This window comes from Silurus aristotelis (genome assembly GCF_946808225.1).
Source record: "Silurus aristotelis genome assembly, chromosome: 17".
NCBI classification, from domain to species: domain Eukaryota; kingdom Metazoa; phylum Chordata; class Actinopteri; order Siluriformes; family Siluridae; genus Silurus; species Silurus aristotelis.
In genome coordinates, this window is record NC_139590.1 from 18,889,550 (window position 1) to 18,911,510 (window position 21,961).

Consider the following 21,961-nt stretch of genomic DNA (forward strand, 5'->3'; position numbering starts at 1 on the left):
TCCCAGTTTAGGAATTGCACCCAGACATGTCAAGTCAAGTCAAGGCAAGTTTATTTCTTTAGCGCTTTTCACAACAGACATTGTCTCAAAGCAGCTTTACAGAATTTAACGGTTAAGGTGAACGATTAGCAAACCATGACCAATTAATAAATGAGTGAGTAGAAAATAGTGCCAGTGGGCCTATTTATAGTTGGAAAGTGCGCCCCCTGCTGGTAAAAGAGTTTGGGTCATTGCGTGAATATAGGGCAAATAGAAGCTCCAGCTGTTTTGTAGACTTTGGATTTGTTTTTTTGCAAGAAAAAAACAGGAAGTCCAAAACCTATGAGAGAGAGAATGAGAGAGATAGAAGTGCACCGACATGGGCTCACCGGGAGCTCGTAAATCCTGTTACTATAGCAACGAGTAGGCGGATCTCCTTTTTTTTTTTTTTTTTTTTGCACAGCGTTGGAAGGGGGGGCGCGCCACTTCCTGTTTGCACCGCGCTCCCGTTGTCAGTTTCGACAAAATGGCTGCTGGTGGAAGGAGTGCGAACGAAATCCCAACGAATGCCTCGTATCATTGCCGTGCATTGTAAATGGACATCTCCGTGCTCGCGCTTTTGCATACGCGTGTGCATGCGTATTTTTTGTTTTGTTTGTTTGTTTGTTTTTTTTGCGTGATAAATGCACGCTGAATGCACACTCCTTCCCCCTCCTCCTTCTCGCCGTTTTGCACACACGTTTTTTTTTTTTTTTTTTTTTTTTTTTTTTTTTTTTTAAAACGGCGTGTCGATATGAACACGTCATTGGAGAAAAGGCGCAGCGCGCGCGGAGTGGCCGTGTGAGCTGCTGCACGCGAACGCTCGCGACGCCGCGCTGAGACGTCCTTTTCGTTCGCGTGCTCGAAAGCAACCGCGTCTTCTGTGTTTTTTTTTTATTATTATTATTGTTTTGTTTCTTGCAAAAAAAATAAACAAAACAAAACAACTCCTGAACCTCGGGGAAGCTCTGATCCCGATCTGACTGCAGTGGTCCGTTTGGAGCGTAACTGCAAGCTGCGCCAGAGTGGCTGAAGTGTCAGTGCGGGGACCGAGCAAGAGGGGACAAAAATCCTCTTTCAGCAGCAAAGCGCCATTACTGGAGTGTTGGAGATAAGGTAAAGTTTTGGGGGAGGGTTTGAAAAACATACCATTGAATATGCATATCGCCGGAGATGCATGACCACGTATATAAGATGCGTTTAGTGAACGCTTTTGTGTGTGCGTGCGCGCGTGCTGGATTATTTGTTGTCGTTACAGTACTTTCAAGGGTGATGATGATGGACAATGTTTCACGGTGTATTCAGGGGCATCCGGAGTGCCTGTTTTGCATTTTTGTTGTCTTGAAGTCTCGGACCGGGTTCGGGAAGGAAGCATGCTCGGTTGTTTTTGCAGTCTCATTCCTCGTCCTGTTCAAATGCACGCGCTCAGGATTATTTACTTCTCTCTCACACACACACACACACACACACACACACACACACACACACACGTCCACGTTGCAGATTCCACTCTTCTACTTCTCTGATCGTTGCTATCTTCAAGAAAACATCTACACACTTATAATAATAAATAATAATAATAAACCTGCTCGCTGAATTGACTGTTTAAAACCCTTTGAATATCAGTCGTAGTCACGTCATTATTTCTCCTCCTACGTCACAACGATAGTTGTGTCGCCTTGTTGTTGTTTTTTCTTTTTTTTCCCCTTTTGAAGGTAGCATTTCAGTTGGATTTGCTAATGTCTTATTTAATTTTTTCTAATTTCAGTCGTCAGCTTATGTAAGGATTATATTGAAATTAGATCTTTTTATTACAAATAATAAAATGTTATAATTGCTTGAAAATACAGCATGTATTTTTTTTTAATTATTGTTATTTTGACAAAATATGACCTAATTGTAGTTAATAGTAGAAATATACACACGTTTTTGGTCATTTTATCCTGATTATGAATAAAATGTGAAATATTATGCATTACAGATAGAGTTCCTCTAGAAACATTATGAAATTTTCATTCTGAATGAAGAAATAAGCCAATTATTTTTGGAGGAGGAGGAAAAAAAATAGAAATTTAAGCCCTGTTTACACTGTAAAGTGCATTTTATGGTTTTAATCAGGTCTATAAATTAAATATCAGCATGTTCAGTGGTGTTGCAACTCTTTTGCTCATGCAAAGAAATGCTGTCAAGCAAATAACACAATTCGACGAAAGTAATACTAAAGTAGTATATTAAGGAATAGCGAAATGGAAAATAAATACAAACGAAAGAAACAAGTTGGGAGTAATGTGACATTAGGCTCAGGTTCTCTGTGAAGTTTGGTAAGAAAATGAGCTTGTACGTTCCACTAAGCGTTGCAGAGTTCTTCTGGAGATGTTGACCTTCACACTCTTGTATTATTTGCATGCAAAACTCAGTGGCTATCATCCTGATGTTTTCGTCTGGGTTTTTTACGTAATGTTTGGAAATTGAAGTCAATATTACAGAAATGAGCTTTGACCAAATTCAGCGTTGTATGCTAGAGACAGGCGAAACCACTTATATTGTTTTTAATGCGATACCAAGCACATTCTAGACCAGTATTATCAGTATGTGCAATATTAAATAGACTACAGTGATAAATCGTTAAACAATTGGTGTTCCATGAGGTTACTGTAGAGGGTTTAACTCAGGAACCATGAGGGTGGATCTGAACTGTAATTAATATAAACAACGGATAAGGACTGCAAACACTTTTAACAGTTTTACACTTAATCCCCATCAGTGAACAGTTTATAACCTCAACAATGATGGCACTATAATAAATGGACATTTGGTGTTGAGGACAAGGATGTGTTCTGTTTTGAGTCTGGCTCCTCTCAAGGTTTCTTCCTCAGGAAGTTTTACCCTCACCACTGTCTCCACTGGCTCACTCATTAGGGATACATTTATTAGGAAAAATTAGACGATGTTAAAATGTTTATTTCTGGAAAGCTGCTTTAGGAAAGTGTTAATTAATAAAATCACTATAAAAAATAGCATTTTCATGTTTCTACACTAAATTCTTAATTGTAGTTTTTTGTGAAGAAACAAGAGAATGTTGAGGTTTTTCCCCATTGAACCTGTTTCTTCTTTGATTGATAAACTCTCCTGCTTTTGAACAAGATTCTCTCGAATATTTGATGCGGTGATCCCAAGATATCTGACCAAGTAACAGAATACTGACTTGTTTGTACGAGAGGAATCGCAGAAGATAATTCGTAATAGTTTTTAGGATTACACAGGCTCATGAGTGGAAAAGAAAACAATGGAGTGAACGTAGTTCTTTTGAGTTTTGGCTTTTTTACGGATACAGTTTGAGAGAAGACATGTTAGGAAGACATTTGTACCTGTAACTGCTTACCTTAAGATAGTCCCATAGGGTAGTGTTTCATTCAAGTTGTCATTCACAACCGGTTTATTCAATTAATAGTATTTAGCATTGATTTGTTATGTAAACTGAAAATTAAGGTTCCTTAACAGCTCCTTGTATGGTCCTGTGAAGAACCCTTAACATTCATTACTGCAAACCACAAAAAAGACGTGCCGAGAGATCATGAATAATCAACAGAAAAACACAACAATAAGAGAGTTCTTTATAGTTCATTTATTATATAATACAGACTGGTCGAGCTTGGAGATTTATTTTTGTGTTGGGCTCCAATAACAGTTCCTTTACTGCATCGCTGTGAGAACCACTTTTCCACGGTTACTCCTGGCACCTTTATTTATAAGAGTGCAGTAATAACGGCTTTCATGTAAATATCTCAATAGCAAAATGTCGGCTTATATATAATGGCAGTCAGGACTATTTTATCCAATTGACAAGAAATTCAGTAATAAACGCTCTTATAAATATATAAAATATTAGTGTTTGAATCCGTATGTACTGAAGTGGTTTTCGGCTACAGAGGGTTTAAGAGTTGTTGTTATGGTGGTTTGATGACTTACAGACACAGTAGTGGTTGTTCACAAACACACACCGCTAGATAGAGTGCGGTATAGTAATGCTGACAGGATCAGCTGGTTTGAGATGTAAGATTTTATCTGTACTGATGGTTTCCCTTTTGAGGTTATTTACTCCTGACTTGTGTGGGATTTACAGATGCCTTGTGGGAAACGTGTATACGAATCTGTACAAGCCGCTGACGCGCTTGTTCCCTGCGCGAACCCCCCTTAAACCCCTGGCCTCACAGTCAGCCCGCATGGTGCAGTAGTTGCTAAATTTGGAGAGCAAATTCGGCCCCCTCGCAGTACCCGGGCCCCCTGTCAGCATGCAGGCGTATTAAAGAAGCCATGTATTCTCTGGCAGTGAAAGAGGCTATTGGGAGAATCGGACAAAAAGAGGCCACATAATGCTCAGATTACCATACAACACGCTTTTAGTGCATGCTCTTACACAGCCTTAATGGCATTGTTGTGGCCATGTGCAACTGTGTTCGGCTTCATGCATCTGAATGTTGCTGTTTTAAAAAGAAGAAGAAGAGGAAAAAAAAAAGGGTTGCTGCCAATGCAAGGCCAGCTGGGAAGGACAGTCACTTGCAGACTCATCTTTAGACATCTTTGGGGTGGTATAATTTAGACAGGGAAATCTGAGGGTATGCACAATACGCAGCCAAAAACATAGTTTATACAGTTATTTAAGTATGTTGATTTGAACACTATGTATGAACTATGTAGTGGTCAGTTGTTATTTAATTAGTAAGGGATAAATTTTTTCTGGAAAATTAGTTTTTGACTTCACATATAATAAATGTATAAACAAGGACATCAACACAATAAAAAATATATATTTAGTGTTATGTAATGATTGTATTATAAATAATGTAGTATTATAATATTATTATGCATTTACATATATCGTCAAATAAAGACATTCTATACAAATGTCTCCAACTGTCTGGTAAAAGTAGAGTGTCCCAATACTTTTATCCATACATCTGTAGTTTACTTTTTACGTTTACTGACATTTTCATTGTTAAATAATTTTTACACACACACACACACAAAAATAAAAATAAAAAAAACAATATATATATATAGTACAGACCAAAAGTTTGGACACACCTCATTCAAAGAGTTTTCTTTATTTTAAAACTATGAATTATCACATGTGGAATTATATATGGAATTATATACATAACAAAAAAGTGTGAAACAACTGAAATATGTCATATTCTAGGCTCTTCAAAGTAGCCACCTTTTGCTTTGATTACTGCTTTGCACACTCTTGGCATTCTCTTGATGAGCTTCAAGAGGTAGTCACCTAAAATGGTCTTCCAACAGTCTTGAAGGAGTTCCCCGAGAGATGCTTGGCACTTGTTGGCCCTTTTGCCTTCACTCTGCGGTCCAGCTCACCCCTAAACCATCTCGATTGGGTTCAGGTCCGGTGACTGTGGAGGCCAGGTCATCTGGCGCAGCACCCTATCACTCTCCTTCTTGGTCAAATAGCCCTTGATGCCTTCAGTGTGACTCTACAATTTTCATAGTCATGAAAATAAAGAAAACTCTTTGAATGAGAAGGTGTGTCCAAACTTTTGGTCTGTACTGTTTGTGTGTGTATATGTGTATATATATATATGTATGTATGTATGTATGTATATATGTATGTATGTATATATATATGTATGTATGTATATATATATATATATACATACACACACACACACACATATATATACATATATACATATACACATATATATATATATATACATACACACACACACACACATATACATACATATATATATATATATATATACACATACATACATACATATATATACACACATATATATATATATATATATATATATATATATATGTATGTATGTATGTATATATATATATGTATGTATATATATGTATGTGTATGTGTATGTATATATATATATATATATATATATATGTGTATATGTATATATGTATATGAGTATATATATGTGTGTGTGTGTGTGTATGTATATATATATATATATATATATATATATATATATATATATATATATATATATGTATATATATATGTATATGAGTATATATATGTGTGTGTGTGTGTGTACATAAATTAAATATGAAGTTATATATATGTGACCTTTTGTTTGCATAAAAAGAAAAAAAAAGTTGTTCACACAGTTGCTTCAGCGTGTGTGGCCGAGCATGTTCTCAAAAAGACCAACACACAAACCAGATGCAACACACTGGGCAGCTCCAACGCTGCACGTTTCCTGTTTATGAATAGGCATAATAACAGCATACTGTTTAGAATAATATACGTATTAAAAAAATGCAGATTATTTTGTTTTAATTTCATTATTGTTCCAGTAATAAACGTTAGCTTGCATTAGCTTCCGTGAATGCGTTGTGACAGTCCTGACATTTAAATACGCAAATTTGATTACCGAGCCGCTGACGACGCCACTCGATGTCTTAAATGGTTTTCTGCCAAGGATCGAGCTTTTGTTCTCTGTATTGTAGCTCTGTGTAAAACCTCGATAATGGATAATAAAATTCGTATCTTTTTTTAACGTTCAGTCTGTTGCTCTGTCGTGCCATTTTCTGTGTGGATTAGAAGTAATGTTCAAAATCTATATATTCGCTAGAACATAAAGCTGAACATGCACCTCAGTTTGCGATCACATTTCTGTTGGCTTGAAAAGGATTCCTGTTTCTTTTAGCTCGACATACTGGTCAAGCAACACAAATAGATTTTTTTTAAATTCCGGTGTACCATTCAAGACATGCCATCAAATCCTGTTGTTGACTATGCGAATTGTTTAGCATATGGAAATCACGTCGAGATTTTCATGGATGGTGCTAAACCATTGTGTTGGAAACAGAAGGGAAGAATAAAAAGTCTGCCCGAAGTCTTGACACACCAAAACAAAAGTCTTAATAGTAGAATCCAACCAGATGCACCACTGAGTAGAGAGAAGATGTGTAAAATCAACCCTTACATTTTAGAGACAGTGTCCGGAATCCATTAACCATCTGAGAAAAAAAACACTTTTTCATTTTTATATTCAGTAAAGTTAACATTTCACCTTCATGACTGTGGAACAAAACGTGTTTCATTCAGAACATCGTTTTCACGTTTATCCTTTGTGTCCTTCAGGTTTTACCTGCATTGTAAATCATGTCAGGAAGTAAAGTCTTTACAGCTCTACAGTGCAGTAGTACAATAAAAAAAAAAAAAAATTAATCTGAATGTCTGGAATGTTCAAAGACCCTCCTTGTTGCCAATGAGTGGGTTTAAGAAATCTAATGCTGTTTGGAAAGCTGATTGATTTTACTGTAGTTAAGGTAAATGTGAGGTTGAGGCAAATGAACCCCCCCCCCCCCCCCTAAATTACTATTTTGCATTATAAGACAAAAGTGAGTGTGTTCAAATTTTTTTTTTAAATATTTGGTGGTTGACTCATACATGGAGGAAAAAAAAAATCAAGACGGATGGAAAAACCACATGAAAACAGCCCGATGTTGCGTGTATTCTGTAGCAAACGTGCCTGGTACAACACCACAACACACCAGTACAAACATGCTGGTGTGAAACATCTCAGTTAAAGGTTAATTGAGGACAAAAAATATATATATTGACGATCAATCTGCTGTTTAACGCTCTCTAGAAAAGCTAGCTGTCATAAATAATTGACATGTATTTCAATTCCCACTTAAGCGTTGTACTTCCCCATGTTTAACACCAGTCTCTTGTTTGAAAAAGTGAAAATTTTGCTAAATAACCTTTCGAACTAGCAACAAGGACTGTGCTGTGAGTTTCAACACAAAGGAGCCGATTCCCTGAGGTAACAGAACGCATTTATAATTGCAGATCTTCACGTGTAACTGTTATTACCTTATTAGTGATACATTTTTCAGCATTATGAAGACCTCACACTGCTGGTTGGAAAGACACTTAGCTACTCAAACCTACCGATCAAATACACACTTACTGTTTGGTATGGATAAATATTAAATGGAAAGCATTGGTGTTGAGCTTTTCATGCATGCGATCATACTGAAGGTAGAACTGATTTTTTTTACACAAAAAAAAAAAGTTTCAATACGAAGCAGTCATGTAACTCTTCTGCAAACACAATACACCCAGTACAGTATACAGTGGGTACGGAAAGTATTCAGACCCCCTTAAATTTTTCACTCTTTGTTATATTGCAGCCATTTGCTAAAATCATTTAGGTTCATTCTTCTTCCTCATGAATGTACACATAGCACCCCATACTGACAGAAAAACACAGAATTGTTGACATTGTTGAAGATTTATTAAAAAAGAAAAACTGAAATATCACATGGTCCTAAGTATTCAGACCCTTTGCTCAGTATTTAGTAGAAGCCCCCTTTTGATCTAATACAGCCAGGAGTCTTTTTGGGAAAGATGCAACAAGTCTTTCACACCTGGATTTGGGGATCCTCTGCCATTCCTCCTTGCAGGTCCTCTCCAGTTCTGTCAGGTTGGATGGTAAACATTGGTGGACAGCCATTTTTAGGTCTCTCCAGAGATGCTCAATTGGGTTTAAGTCAGGGCTCTGGCTGGGCCATTCAAGAACAGTCACGGAGTTGTTGTGAAGCCACTCCTTCGTTATTTTAGCTGTGTGCTTAGGGTCATTGTCTTGTTGGAAGGTAAACCTTCGGCCCAGTCTGAGGTCCAGAGCACTCTGGATAAGGTTTTAGTCCAGGATATCCCTGTACTTGGCCGCATTCATCTTTCCCTCGATTGCAACCAGTCGTTCTGTCCCTTCAGCTGAAAAACACCCCCACAGCATGATGCTGCCACCACCATGCTTCACTGTTGGGACTGTATTGGACAGGTAATGAGCAGTGCCTGGTTTTCTCCACACATACCGCTTAGAATTAAGGCCAAAAAGATCTATTTTGGTCTCATCAGACCAAAGAATTTTATTTCTCACCATCTTGGAGTCCTTCAGGTGTTTTTTAGCAAACTCCATGCGGGCTTTCATGTGTCTTACACTAAGGAGAGGCTTTCGTCGGGCCACTCTGCAATAAAGCCCCGACTGGTGGAGGGCTGCAGTGATGGTTGACTTTCTACGACTTTCTCCCATCTCCTGACTGCATCTCTGGAGCTCAGCCACAGTGATCTTTGGGTTCTTCTTTACCTCTCTCACCAAGGCTCTTCTCCCCCGATAGCTCAGTTTGGCCGGACGGCCAGCTCTAGGAGGGGTTCTGGTCGTCCCAAACGTCTTCCATTTGAGGATTATGGAGGCCACTGTGCTCTTAGGAACCTTAAGTGCAGCAGAAATCTTTTTGTAACCTTGGCCAGATCTGTGCCTTGCCACAATTCTGTCTCTGAGCTCTTCAGGCAGTTCCTTTGACCTCATGATTCTCATTTGCTCTGACATGCATTGTGATCTGGAAGGTCTTATATAGACAGGTGTGTGGCTTTCCTAATCAAGTCCAATCAGTATAATCAAACACAGCTGGACTCAAATGAAGGTGTAGAACCATCTCAAGGATGATCAGAAGAAATGGAAAGCACCTGAGTTAAATATATGAGTGTCACAGCAAAGGGTCTGAATACTTAGGACCATGTGATATTTCAGTTTTTCTTTTTTAATAAATCTGCAACAATGTCAACAATTCTGTGTTTTTCTGTCAATATGGGGAGCTGTGTGTACATTCATGAGGAAGAAGAATGACCTTAAATGATTTTAGCAAATGGCTGCAATATAACAGAGTGAAAAATTTAAGGGGGTCTGAATACTTTCCGTACCCACTGTAGAAGCTAGACAGTCTAATGTAATATTTTTACTTATGATGTGAGGAAGTCACTGCAAGTCACAGATAAGGTATTTAAGGTAATAGCCTAAACGAGACCCTAAAAATGTTACCAGGAGAGTGAGTTTTTCAAATCAAAATTTCCTTACATACACATTCATATAGAGTACAATGTAGTGACATGCTTTTGACCATTGTCCAACATGTAAATAGAAATAGAGAATGAAAAATAAAATAAATAAAAATATAAAATATCAAGTATAACTACGTATAAAAAAATATATTTTTTGTATAATACAGTGGAACCCGGTTATCTCGCCCTCGGTTACCTCAACAACCCTATTAAGTCGTTGTTTTTGAAGTGGAACCGCCAAATTCTCGCTTTTTCTAAGCATTTTTTTATCGGTTATGTCGACTTTTTATGTCGCCGAACCCTGATATCTCGAGCACAAGGAGGGAACAATTTGCCATTTAACGTCGGTTATCTCGGTGTAGCCGCAGAAGAACTCGCGGAAGTGGCGGAAAAATCGAGCCTTACAGCTGCTACAGGTGTTGTATTGTATACTGGTGAATCTCTGCTGTTAGTTAGTGCACATATGCCTTTTGTTGTTCAATGTTATGCAATGAACGGGAGGCGAAAGCACATCATGTACATAAAGAAATTTCAAGCACGTTAATATACTGCCGCCATTTTGATTTTCGTTTATCTCGATCATCGGTTCCCTCGATGCTTTTTGGCGACCCCCTAGGACATCGACATAACCGGGTTCCACTGTATTTCTTTTTTGTTTCATACATTGTTCATCATGATGATGCAGTCACATTAGCTAACACTTTTTTCGCCTGGTTAGTTAGATTTCAGTGCAATAGAAACATCTGACATGTGACCTGACTTTTCAACACTTACCCATTGGTCTTGCTTATGATTTGTCTACCACTGTTTTTGCAACACTTGGGTACACAGTATAGCCAAATGTTTATAGATGCCTGACTATCACATCTGTATGTGACTTTACCTCAAACACTAGCTGCAAATTTAGAACTGTACAGTTTCCTTTCAGCATATTGAAGACCATTGGGATAAACCGGATTACAGACTGCACCCCAGATCTCCTCACTCTACATCAGTACGTGATCTCTGTAACGTAACCGAATGAGCACAAATCCCTCCAAAATCTATTGGAAAACTCTCAGAAGAGTGAAAGACGTTATAACATCAAAAAAGGGACAGCATCTGGAATGGGCTGTTCAACAAGTACATATGGGTGTGATCATATCCACAAACTTTGGCCATATTTGCCAAGCTCAAAGACCTGCCTTTTTTGGGTTGTATTGTGCATTGTGTTTATAATCGAACGTCATCGGCCAGAGCATATATGAATTTCCTGAGTGGTTTCTCATTTGCTTTTGATTTAAGCGCCTTGTTGTCTAACCCACAGTCACGTCTAAGCTGAAGCCTAATTGTAGCTAAATGGCCTCCTAGGAGTTTCATGCTACATGTTTTTATTAGTTCAGCCATTAAACTCCCTGTGAGCAATGAGTGGAACTCCTGAGCCCTGTGCAAAGGATGTTTTTGTGCTGTTTGAAGGCAGTAAATTGGTAAAAGCTTGTGAAAGTGCTTTTATTAGCGGCTACTTGAAAATTAAAGTCAGCAGGGCCGCAAACAGCTGTCATTCAGTCAACATAAAACGTACAGTAAAACAGTCCTGTTGATTGTTCTACAGTGGTTCATCCCCACACAAAAAAAGCTTTAAAATCAGCTGTATTAAAAAAAAAGTTAGTTCAGGCTGTCCTTACTTGACCACACAGCTGTTTTACTTTCACTCTTGGCACTGGCCTGTCCTCTGCCTTTGTTCATTTTCACATGTGAGAGAGAGGATTTGGGTTCCCTGAGGTTGGATGGTGCGTCAGCTTTGCTCTTCAGAAATGACATGGAAATCTACGCGATGTGCCTCTCAGACCATTTATTTCTCAGATCACCGCCGTTGCTAGTCACTGCGCTCCCCGGGGTTAGCTGCACTCTTGTTTGTGTTGTAGCGCTGGCATTTTTGGCTTTGTGCCCAGAGAGAATCCACCTCCCCCACCCACTACCACCACCATCCCTTTCCATCTCCTCCATCTTGTGCGTTGCACCGTGCTCTTTATCTTCTCTCTTCCTACCACCCTTGTTTTCAGTGCTGTTTTATATCCCAGCTGCATGGAAAAGAGGAAAATAGTGTAAAGTAAAAAGTAGCTTTGCTTTTAATCAGTCCTTAGTGCTGATTGTGGCTTCTGGAAGTACCATTACACTTGCAGACTAATTCTGGACAACCAGGGCACCAGTGCTATGAGCTTCCACACGAATCAAATCAGGATATTACCTTCTGTAGTTATTTAATTGTGAAAGCCTATTTAATGTGAATATAAAGTGACCTCCTGCTGTAACGCAATCAAGAGCTGCATGTTCTTCCTTGAGCGTTAAACACATAGGGGGAAAATGAGATGAAACTTGCACTGATCAATCAAAAGGTCAAGCAGTCATTTACTGATTTTATTTAAAACAGGGTTTTCAGCCACTTGTGTATCTATGAATTCATTGTGTTGTCCAGTACTGAAAGATTACTTGGTTACTGAGCTCATTTGCTTCTTGCTAGCCCAGAGAAAGCTACACACAAAAGTGCAAGACACCTGACCTGTCTAGCCAATTTATTTGGTGTTTACCTGAGTGACTGATTAGCTAGACAGGCTAAACGAGAAGAGCCAGAGAGAAAGCTGTTCTTTGAAATGTGCTGAAGCTTTTGTGTTACTGAGTGCTGAGGCAGCTGCATCGTTATAAAAGAGTGGACGCACAGCTGCGATGGTCAGGCCCTTGTTCACCTCCAACTCCACTGTGGAGTTACGGTACTCCAATCTGTACCGTAAATAAGTGACCACTCCCTTCCTGTCAGTGAAGGCCACTGAGCAGCTGGTTGCTTGTACAGTATTGACTGCTTACCACCAGATGAATCAGAAATTTAGAGCACTAGAAGAAATTTAAACACTACTCCTTTACTGTTACGTTTGCACTAATAGTTTCTCAGGTAATACCTTATATACACATTCTGTGGCCAACAGTTGTGTCAGGTGTATGTTCTTTTTGAACGTCCCATTCCACATTTAGTGCCCATTTGGGCATCCCTCTTCTGGGAAGATGTTCCACTAGATTTTATAGTGTGCTTATGGAAATTTGTGCTCGTTTAGCTGCAGAAATATGTTAATGTCAAGTAATGATGTAGGTAAGATAGGGAGGCCAGCATATCTTCATGGAGCTGACTTTGTGCACAGAGCTAAGAGAGGCGGTAGCTCAGTGTTTACGGCTCTGGGTTGCTGATCAGAAAGCCCCTGTATCGCCAAGCTTGCCAACTCTTGAGCAAGGCCCTTTACCCTCCAGGGATGCTGTATAATGGCTGACCCTGTGCTCTGACCCCAGCTTCCTAACACCGCTGGGATATGTGAAGAAAGAATTTGACTGTGCTGTAGAAAAAGTACATGTGACAAGTAAAAAGCACCTTTTTTCTTTTATTGTTATGCTGGAACAGGTTTGGGTCTCCTAGTTAAGGAAAGGAAAAATGTCATGCTTTCACATCTATTCAATGGTGTACTTAGAAACTTGGTGATAACATTTGATAGAAGAACCACATGTGACTTGAAAAGTCAGGTGTCCCAATAATTTAGTCTGTATAGTGATTTTGGACATTTTCATTTTAAACAGTGTGAATGGATTTAGTTTTAAAAATATAATTAAACACAACAATTAATGTCTTTTTTTTATTGTATTTTTTTTTTTTATTTAATATTTATTTTTTGCACTGGAGCATGTGTAAATGTTTTTTGATCTTATCAGTTTATCTTATATATATTTCTAATGAACTATAATGAATGGAAATTCGGTGCCTCCACGATGAGGATGGGTTTTCCTTTTAAGTCTGGTTCTTCAGGAAGGTTTCCCACTGCCTCACTCATAGGAGATAAACTTATATTTAACAAACTTATAGGCACTAAACTTATACATCCCCACTTTACAATCTCGTTATCTCTCTAAAGCCGCTTTGGGACAATGTCTATTTTTTAAAAGCCCTATACAAATAATTAAATTAATGAGGTGTATAAGAACATTGACTTCAGTGCCTTTTAATAACAATAGAACATACAGACAGGATGCAGTAAGTGCTTCAAAGCAAAATGGGTGAAATATCGTTGCCTCATTCAGTGATGTGCATCAAAACATTGATAAAAGCTCTATGAAAACTGTTTCAGTGCTAAAAACAAGAACATGATTCATTTTTATTTACATTTTGCTTTTTGACTGATCTTCGACGCAAGAAATATGTCCTGGTGTACTTCTGAACAGTCAAGTTTGTTTTCAAGGTCCTTTTTATTATGGAAAAATCCCCCCCTCCCCATTTTTTCAAGCTCTGTCTCTGGTTGGGGGTGAAACAAATTCTACAAGATTTAAGATTTCTAATCTGTTTTATGGTGAGATTATAATAAGCCTGTGTGGAACGAAGCTGAGTTTAGAGATTTGTGTAATTCAATCACCTCTCTACTCCATTACCTGCTCACCTACTATCATTATTTCAAATGAATGTCTGACATGGTGAAAGTATTGGGACACCTGACTTTTCCAGCCATATTTGGTTCTACTCCAAACTGGTAGCACGTAGTTGGAGGCACACAATTGTATAGAATGCGGGCTTTCATGTTGTTTTTTCTGTTGGATTTGCTTTAAGAGAGTCCTCGGCGCTTAGTTGGTGCTGAAAGCGGGTTAACGATGTATGTGAGCGACTACAGTCAACATTTGCATCTTCTGCCTGTTTTTTCTCCGCAGTTGGGAGACAAGGCGAGAACCACAGGAAGAGATTCATTTGATGGAAGAAAAGAAAAAGAAAAGGCAAGACGAAAAGAAGAAAAAGGAAGCTGCTCAGAAAAAGGTTCTTTTCTTTATTCATTCTTGCTTATTTTTTCTTTTTCTTCAACGTGGGATCTGAGTGAAACATGTTTATTTAGCACCTCCTACATCCTCTCGCCTCGTATGCTGGAGGGGGATTTCCACCCGCCATCTTTTCAGTTGGTCCATGTTACATACCCAAAAGAGGTGAACCATGTAGGCTTAATTCTCAGTTGGGTGTGAATGAGGTGAGGGTTCCAATGCGTAGAGATTAAACCCAATCGGGTTTTTGGGATCGTCATAGTCTTAACATCCTCCAAACTTAGGTGAGGGAAAAAAAAAAATAATAATATTAAAATTGGTACACGGTCACCTACATGGTGCTAAATGTGCAAATAAAAAAAAGAAATTTTAGTCAGTGTTTTCATTATTTAAAAACAAAAAGCTAATTTAAATGACACTGTATACAACTATCTTAGTAACAAATTGATCTACACGTTGTCACAGCTTTTTTTTTTTTCCTTCTTTCTTTTTCTTTTTTAAATTACTGTAGTGTAGAACATGCCGTCTCAGCATTGCTGCTCCTGTTAAACATTCCTGAAAGTTTTGCTGTGTTTGAAATGAGGCTTGATACATTAGAGAGTGTTTAAGCACAAACAGCCTGCGAACATGTTCCGCTCACGCTGAAGTTATTCAGCACCATGGAAACGTGCATTATGTCCAAGTTCGCCTTGCTGAAGGCCACTTGAGCTTTGCGCCTCCATGTACAGTCATTAGTAAGGTAGTTCCATATATCCTTTAGCTAATGATGAACATACCATAAACACTTGTACTGATTGTTTATTATGAACGATGTAAGCAAAAATCCAGCACATTCATTGACAAGTAATGCTTAATATGTGACTAATTGGGTGTAATATGCATTCAATAAGGAATAACACACGTCAATTCAATTCAGCTTAATTCATTTTTATTTGTAGAGCGCTTTTAAGAAGACAAGGAGAAATTAGTTGAAATGGCATGGGGAAGAAGCCTTGAGATTCTATGCAGATGTGTTAATGAAGAACTGGAGGTTATTATTGCTCTTAGCTTATTTGGACCATCTACTATACAGCACTGGTGTGTGAGATGTTACTATAGAAAGCTTTTAGCTCAAGTGCATTCATTCTCATTTATTGCTCGTGTTGTAGTCAAAAGTCTCCAAGCCATGCTGGTATACAAAACGAATGTGCATCCTCTGGACCAGTCCAGCATTCAACCAGCTGAGGGATAATCGCATTTAAACAGCATCTCATACATACGTAAAGTAATAATCAATAATATTGATAAAAAACCACCTTAAGCTGAGTGGGATGGAATGTTTGAAAAGCAATCTAATGGTCATGGAGTGGTAGCCCAGTGGTTAAGGTGTTGGACTTCTGATCAAAAGTTCATGAGTTAAAATCCCAGCACCACGAATGCTGCCACTGGGGCGTCTGCCAAATGCTGTAAATGTATTTTTTTTGTCACACGCTGTAAATAAATTGGATATGGATTTGATGGCCATTCTCCTAATCCGTATCTGATCTTTTTTTTTTTATAGGCTGCTGAACAGGAAACCAAAGGTCAGCTCTCTATACCTTTTTTCCATGTATTTATTGTAAATTGGAGTTTTTTTTTTTTTTTATCTGTTTTTATTCTTCTTAAAAGAAGTGCGATGGATTCAACTTCGTTATTGCCTAAAGTTGTCATTTGTGAAACCATTCCCTTCTGCATCCCATTTCTGATTTGTATGCGAGATGTTTTCGAGCTTGCTTACAGCGGTGTTACCCAGGCATCAGATCCATCGTCTTCCTCCCTGAATATCACCACCACAATTTCATTCCTTAACTTCTCTCTTTCAGAAAGAGAATGTAGAAATTACATAGCCATAGAAACTATAGCCAAGCGAATGTGAGAACATGTCCCTTTATGGGGAACTTTGTGGTTAAGGCATTGGACTTTGAATCCGAATATTGCGAGTTTAAATCCCAGCCACACCCAGCTGCCACTCCTGGGCCCCTGAGCAAGGCCCTTAACCCCATAGCTGCTTTAGGTGTATGAATGAGATAAATGTAAGTCACACTTAATAAGGGCTTCTGCTAAATGGCATCGATGTAAAATGTAAATGTGAGAGGGCATGTTGTAATTCAACTGATCAGATAGGTACAGCTGATTCAGACATTCTCTAATCTCAAAGAGTAGATATCGTTTCTGTGCTGATGTAAATAGTACACTAAGGTAAACTGTTGTGTTCTTCTTCGTTCTGTTTCATTTCAGTCTTTTATTTTATTTGATCTATATTAACAATCAAGTCTTGTGCCTCTGTAAATGTTTTTTGCCATCCAGAACATTGCCTTATATGCTGGATTTAAAATCAGTGCAACTACTACTGGCTGAGACAAGTTTCCAGGCTGTGCTTTTATACAGAAGTAATGCACATCATCTGACCAATCAAAGTCCAGCATTCAACCAGTGGAGTCATTTCAGAGTCTGTCCATACGACTAATAAATGTCAGTAAACTTACCACCTATTACAAAGCACTGACACTGAAGACTCCTTCTATAACAGTAAAATGAAAGTCTTACAGAGAGCTTCACCATATATTACAAATCTGCCCCATCAAATTAATCATTATAATTATTATTTTTTTTTTAACTAACATACAGTAATTTACATAAGTGAGTACACCCCTCACATATCAGCAGCCCTTTTTTTAAACATGTTTTTAAGGGACAATACTATAGAAATGAAACTTGGATATATTTTAGAGTAGTCAATGTGCAGCTTGTATAGCAGCACAGATTTAGTGTCCTCTAAAAATAATTCAACCTACAGCCATTATTGTCTAAATAGCTGGCAACAAAATTGAGTGCACCCTCAGTAATAACAGCTGTACATCGTGCAACCATGCAAAGCCACATGTCCTATTCATCATCATGTTTTTATCTGCTTGACAGGACCATACATATCACTTACGGTGCACTTACTTTTGCTACTGTTATCACTTAGGGTGCACTAGTTTCCTTTATAAAATTGTCCCTATTGAAGTCTGTGAGACGGCATGTAGGCAGACTATTATAAATCATTGCTCTTCTATCGCTGTATAACGTTTTAGTTTAGGATTATTGTAATAGAATTCGTTCATTGTGTGTATACTCACAAGTTGGACTGAACATGTGCCAGTGTTTCGGCTCTATTAACAGAAGAGATGAGGCATTTTTAAACATACTGAGTGGCCATGAACTGTAAGCACTTTTTAAGGACTTTTAGCTTTGGTCACGGCAAAATGTATTTTACTATAGTGAAGGCTGAAACTGGGTTCCACCAGGACACTATGCACTTTATAACACAAATAGAAATATGTGGCATTAAAACCTCGCTGAGCCCGCCCCAGGATCTGTTCCTGGGCAGATGGAATAGGGTTTATGACACGTGAGAAGTAGCCGCTCATAAATCTCATTAGAGCATCTGCTAAAGCTGGAAGCCTCCAACACTAGACTGTCCACAAGGGGAAGCTTGTGCCTGTGTGCATTTTTGTCGCTAATGGTGTTGCATGTGGGCCTGTGGTCATGGCTGAACCCTCGGTTGCCTTTGGTCTGTACTAATTAAGGCTTCGTGAAGCAATAGCTCTCTTATTTCTGTCCGCATCTGTCTTCGTTGGCATTACGTGTCCTTTCGGAGAATTCCCAGAGACTCGGTGTGGGGATACATCTGAGGAATTGGCACAGTTCAACTAATGAGGTCTAATCTGATTTAACTTTGTTTTGCATCTGTCCGTTTTCTGTGGCCGGATCAGCCGGAAGTCACACAAGAACTTTATATCTAACTTGGTTTTGCTTGGATAGTGTGTGGGGAAACTACCTTCTACCAGTACACACTAAACAATTTAAAAGAATTTAGTAATATTCTTCTCCGCTTATGTGTGTAGTACAGAAACTGGTTGCATAGAAGGTCATGGGCAGCCAAGATACTGTTTTTAAAGGAAAAATATAAAATACAATGTTCAAAAGTGAGACCGGGCATTTATTAGATTTGAGTCATTTACAAATCTCGGAGAGTAGATTTTGTTGCTTTGCTAATGTAAATATTATATAATGGTAAAACATGTCATGCTATGTGCGTTATGTTCTTAATCCTGTAAGCAATCAGCTCTTGTACCTCCTTAACTCTTTTTGCTGTCTATAAAGACAGCCTTATATGCTGACCTGGCATTAAAATCAATACTTCTACTATTAGCTAAAACAACTCTCTAAGCCAGACATCATCTGACCAATCAGAGTCCAGCATTTAGCCCATCTTTCCTATCAAATGAGGTCTAATTTGATTTACCTTTGTAGAATATTATACAATACAAGTACAGATACAGTACAAATACGGTATAAAATACAATGTTCAAAACGGCAAAGGGGCATTTTAAACTTTAATGGGGGACCTGAAGCATAATAGAATGAGAAAAAACCTAGTAAAGTCAAGTGTTTAATATTTTAGGAAATGTTTGTTATAATCTCCAAACTTATTTTGTAGGATTTATATACCTGTTTTATATTGCAACCAGCGAATTAACTAATTTGATTTTGGAAACTTCCAGTTTCCAAGGTCACAGCAAGGTTGAGTATATGAAAGATTGAGCCCCTGCTAAGGGATCTTCTCTGGCACTTAAATTGGTGACAAGAAGTATTTCCATTTCCATTGACATAATGGACCCGAGTTGTTTTCTTTCTCTTATTGTTGCACAGTCATAGAGAAAATAAAGTGCGGTAGGAAGACAGAAGCCAGTGAAGGTCGTGTTGGGAGAACGAGGAAAAACCCTGACATGGCTGACAGAGACGGTCTGTAGGTGTTTGTTGTCCTGTGAATGCTGGCAGAGAAGATTTGTAAGGACGGAGCGGTGTGAAAGAGTGAGAACACCATTTGCTTTCCTGTCTCCTCTCTCTCTCTTTTTATTTTTTTGCTCTTTGGGTTTTGGCAGGTACGCTGCACAAGGGACCTCCCGTTTCTCCTCAAAAAAAAAAAAAAAAAAAAAGACTTCCGTTATCTCCTCCACGCTTGCACACTCTCACCCTTTGGCTCTCTCTCCACCTCTTTTTTTGAACTCTTAAACCTTTTCGTTTTAAGAACGGCAGTTCAATATGTGCAATCTTTTTGAAGGTTTTTGCGTTTTGCACATTGTGTGTGTAGGTGTGACGAGTGCATTGGAACTGTATTAAATGCTGAAGTGGCTGCAATGACCACATAACTACCAGCCTCTTTCAGTCGGTGCTCCATTTTTACCATTTCTATTTTAGAGATGACCGAGGCAACGCATGCAAACTGCGTCCCTTTTGGCAGCCCTTCGTTTATTTCTAAGCCAAACTGAAAGAGACTCGCAGCACGCCACGTGTTTTTATTTTTTTTTTGTGTATATCTTCGCTACTACACATTACAGTAACTACAGCAGGCCTTTTCGAAATCTTCCACTCCAAAATATCTTCATGGGGCTGGCTTTGTGCAACGAGGGATTATCATGCTGGAACTGGTTTGGGTCTCCTAGTTCAAGTGAAGGGAATATTTCATGCTACCGCATCCATAGACATCCTGTACAAATTGTGTGCCTTCAATTTTGTGCTAACAGTTCAGGGAAGAACTGCATACAGTGCTGTGAAAAAGTATTTAGCCCCTTACAGATTATTTTTTCTACATGTTGTCACGCTCAATTCATTGAGTGATTGATTCAGATCATCAAGCTAATTTTAATATAACACAAAGGTAACCAGAGTAAATTCAAAATGCAGGTTTATTTGATGATTTTATTTATTAAGCAAAAAAAGCTGTCCAGACATGCCTTGCCTTATGTGAAAATGTAATTGCCCCCTAAACCTTATTGTGACAACTTGACTCAAGCGATTTAAGGTCATGCCACAGCATCTCAAAGAAATTTAAGTGACTTGGCCACTCCAAAACTTTTTTTTTTTTTTTGTGAGCCATTCAGAAGTGGACTTGCTGGTGTGTTTCCGATCATTGTCCTGCTGCATAACCCAAGTGAGCTTGAGCTTAAGGACATGAACTGATGGCTGGACATTGTCCTTTAGGATTTTTTTGGCAGAGCGTAGAATTATGGCAAGGTCCTGAATTACTTTTTATTTGTGTGAAATTACCTTTTCACATTGGGCCAGGCAGACAATTTTCCCTTAATAAATGAAATAATCATAAAAAAAAAACCCTTCTCTGGTTATTTTTGTTAAATATTTGCTCATGTAATGTGAGAAATATGCAATAATAAATAAAAAAAAATCCGCCACTGTATGGTTTGAATATAGCATTAGTGTATGCATAATCCGCTTATTGCTATTATATTTTAAGACTCTGGTTGCTACAAGACTAGTGTACATTGTGTCGTATTTTCGTTTAGGCTGTGATCTCCGTGTTTTATAGCACGTTTAAAAGCGCCGTAAAAAGATGACACTCCATACGCTAATTACTATATGGTAATTTTTTCCGCCCGAGCAAATTGCATTTCCTGCTCAGTTAATTACTTTTAAGTGTTTGTTGAATGTTGATAATTGCAGCACAATCATGCAGGATTGATTTGTCTGCCTTAGTAGGGGCCGGTTCTTTCTGTCAGCACTTTCTGTCACTTCAGAATAATTGACGCCACTGAATTCCAAGAATTAGTCCATTTTAGGGCTCGATAATACGTGCCATGGATATTTAAGATGATGGTGTTCATGTATTGTGCCATTAATTATTCGCGTCTTTATATAATGGAGTAAGATTTCACGCTTTGGTATAAAACCTACAGCGACATGTCTGGCAGCTTTTGGGTAAATTAGTAGCTCAGTGGTTCAGGCTCTGGTTTACTGATCGTCAGGTCTGGGTTCAAGCCCCGGTATCGCCAAGTTGCCACTCTTGGGGCTCCTAAACAAGGTCCTTAACTTTAAGTGCTGCAGGGGCTCTGTATCGTGGCTGAACCTGCGCTCTTGACTACGGCTCCTAACATTGCTGGGGTATGTGAAGGAAGAATTTCGCAGTACTGTAATGTACATGTGTGTGGTATAAAGCACCATTTTTTTTACATTGGAGCAGTGGTTGAGATGACAGCTGGGAGGGAGTCGAATGCTGGTCCAGGGGTTTGGCTTTGTAGGAAGGCATCAGTGATGTAAATCTGACATAGCAGCTGCAGGAAGCCAGTGGAGGGAATGTAGCAATAAGCTGGTGTAGTAGAGCTTAGGAAGGCTGAAAACAAGCCGTGCAGCTGCATTCAGGATCAG

At 38.6% G+C, this 21,961-nt stretch overlaps 1 protein-coding gene across 2 annotated transcripts in view; it reads left to right on the forward strand.

The window, feature by feature from the left end:
- The first annotated feature begins 327 nt into the window (after positions 1 to 327).
- Positions 328 to 21,961, forward strand: part of tnrc6c1 (trinucleotide repeat containing adaptor 6C1) — a 51,595-nt gene continuing 29,961 nt past the window's right edge. Inside the window, exons 1-3 of one of the 2 annotated variants that reach the window (XM_083565741.1) lie at positions 328 to 1,134; positions 14,633 to 14,735; positions 16,275 to 16,296. In XM_083565741.1, the coding sequence (XP_083421867.1) occupies positions 14,673 to 14,735; positions 16,275 to 16,296 (85 nt within the window). In that variant the 5' untranslated portion in view covers positions 328 to 1,134; positions 14,633 to 14,672. The remainder of the gene's footprint in view (positions 1,135 to 14,632; positions 14,736 to 16,274; positions 16,297 to 21,961) is intronic. The other variant, XM_083565740.1, reaches the window with a different exon arrangement.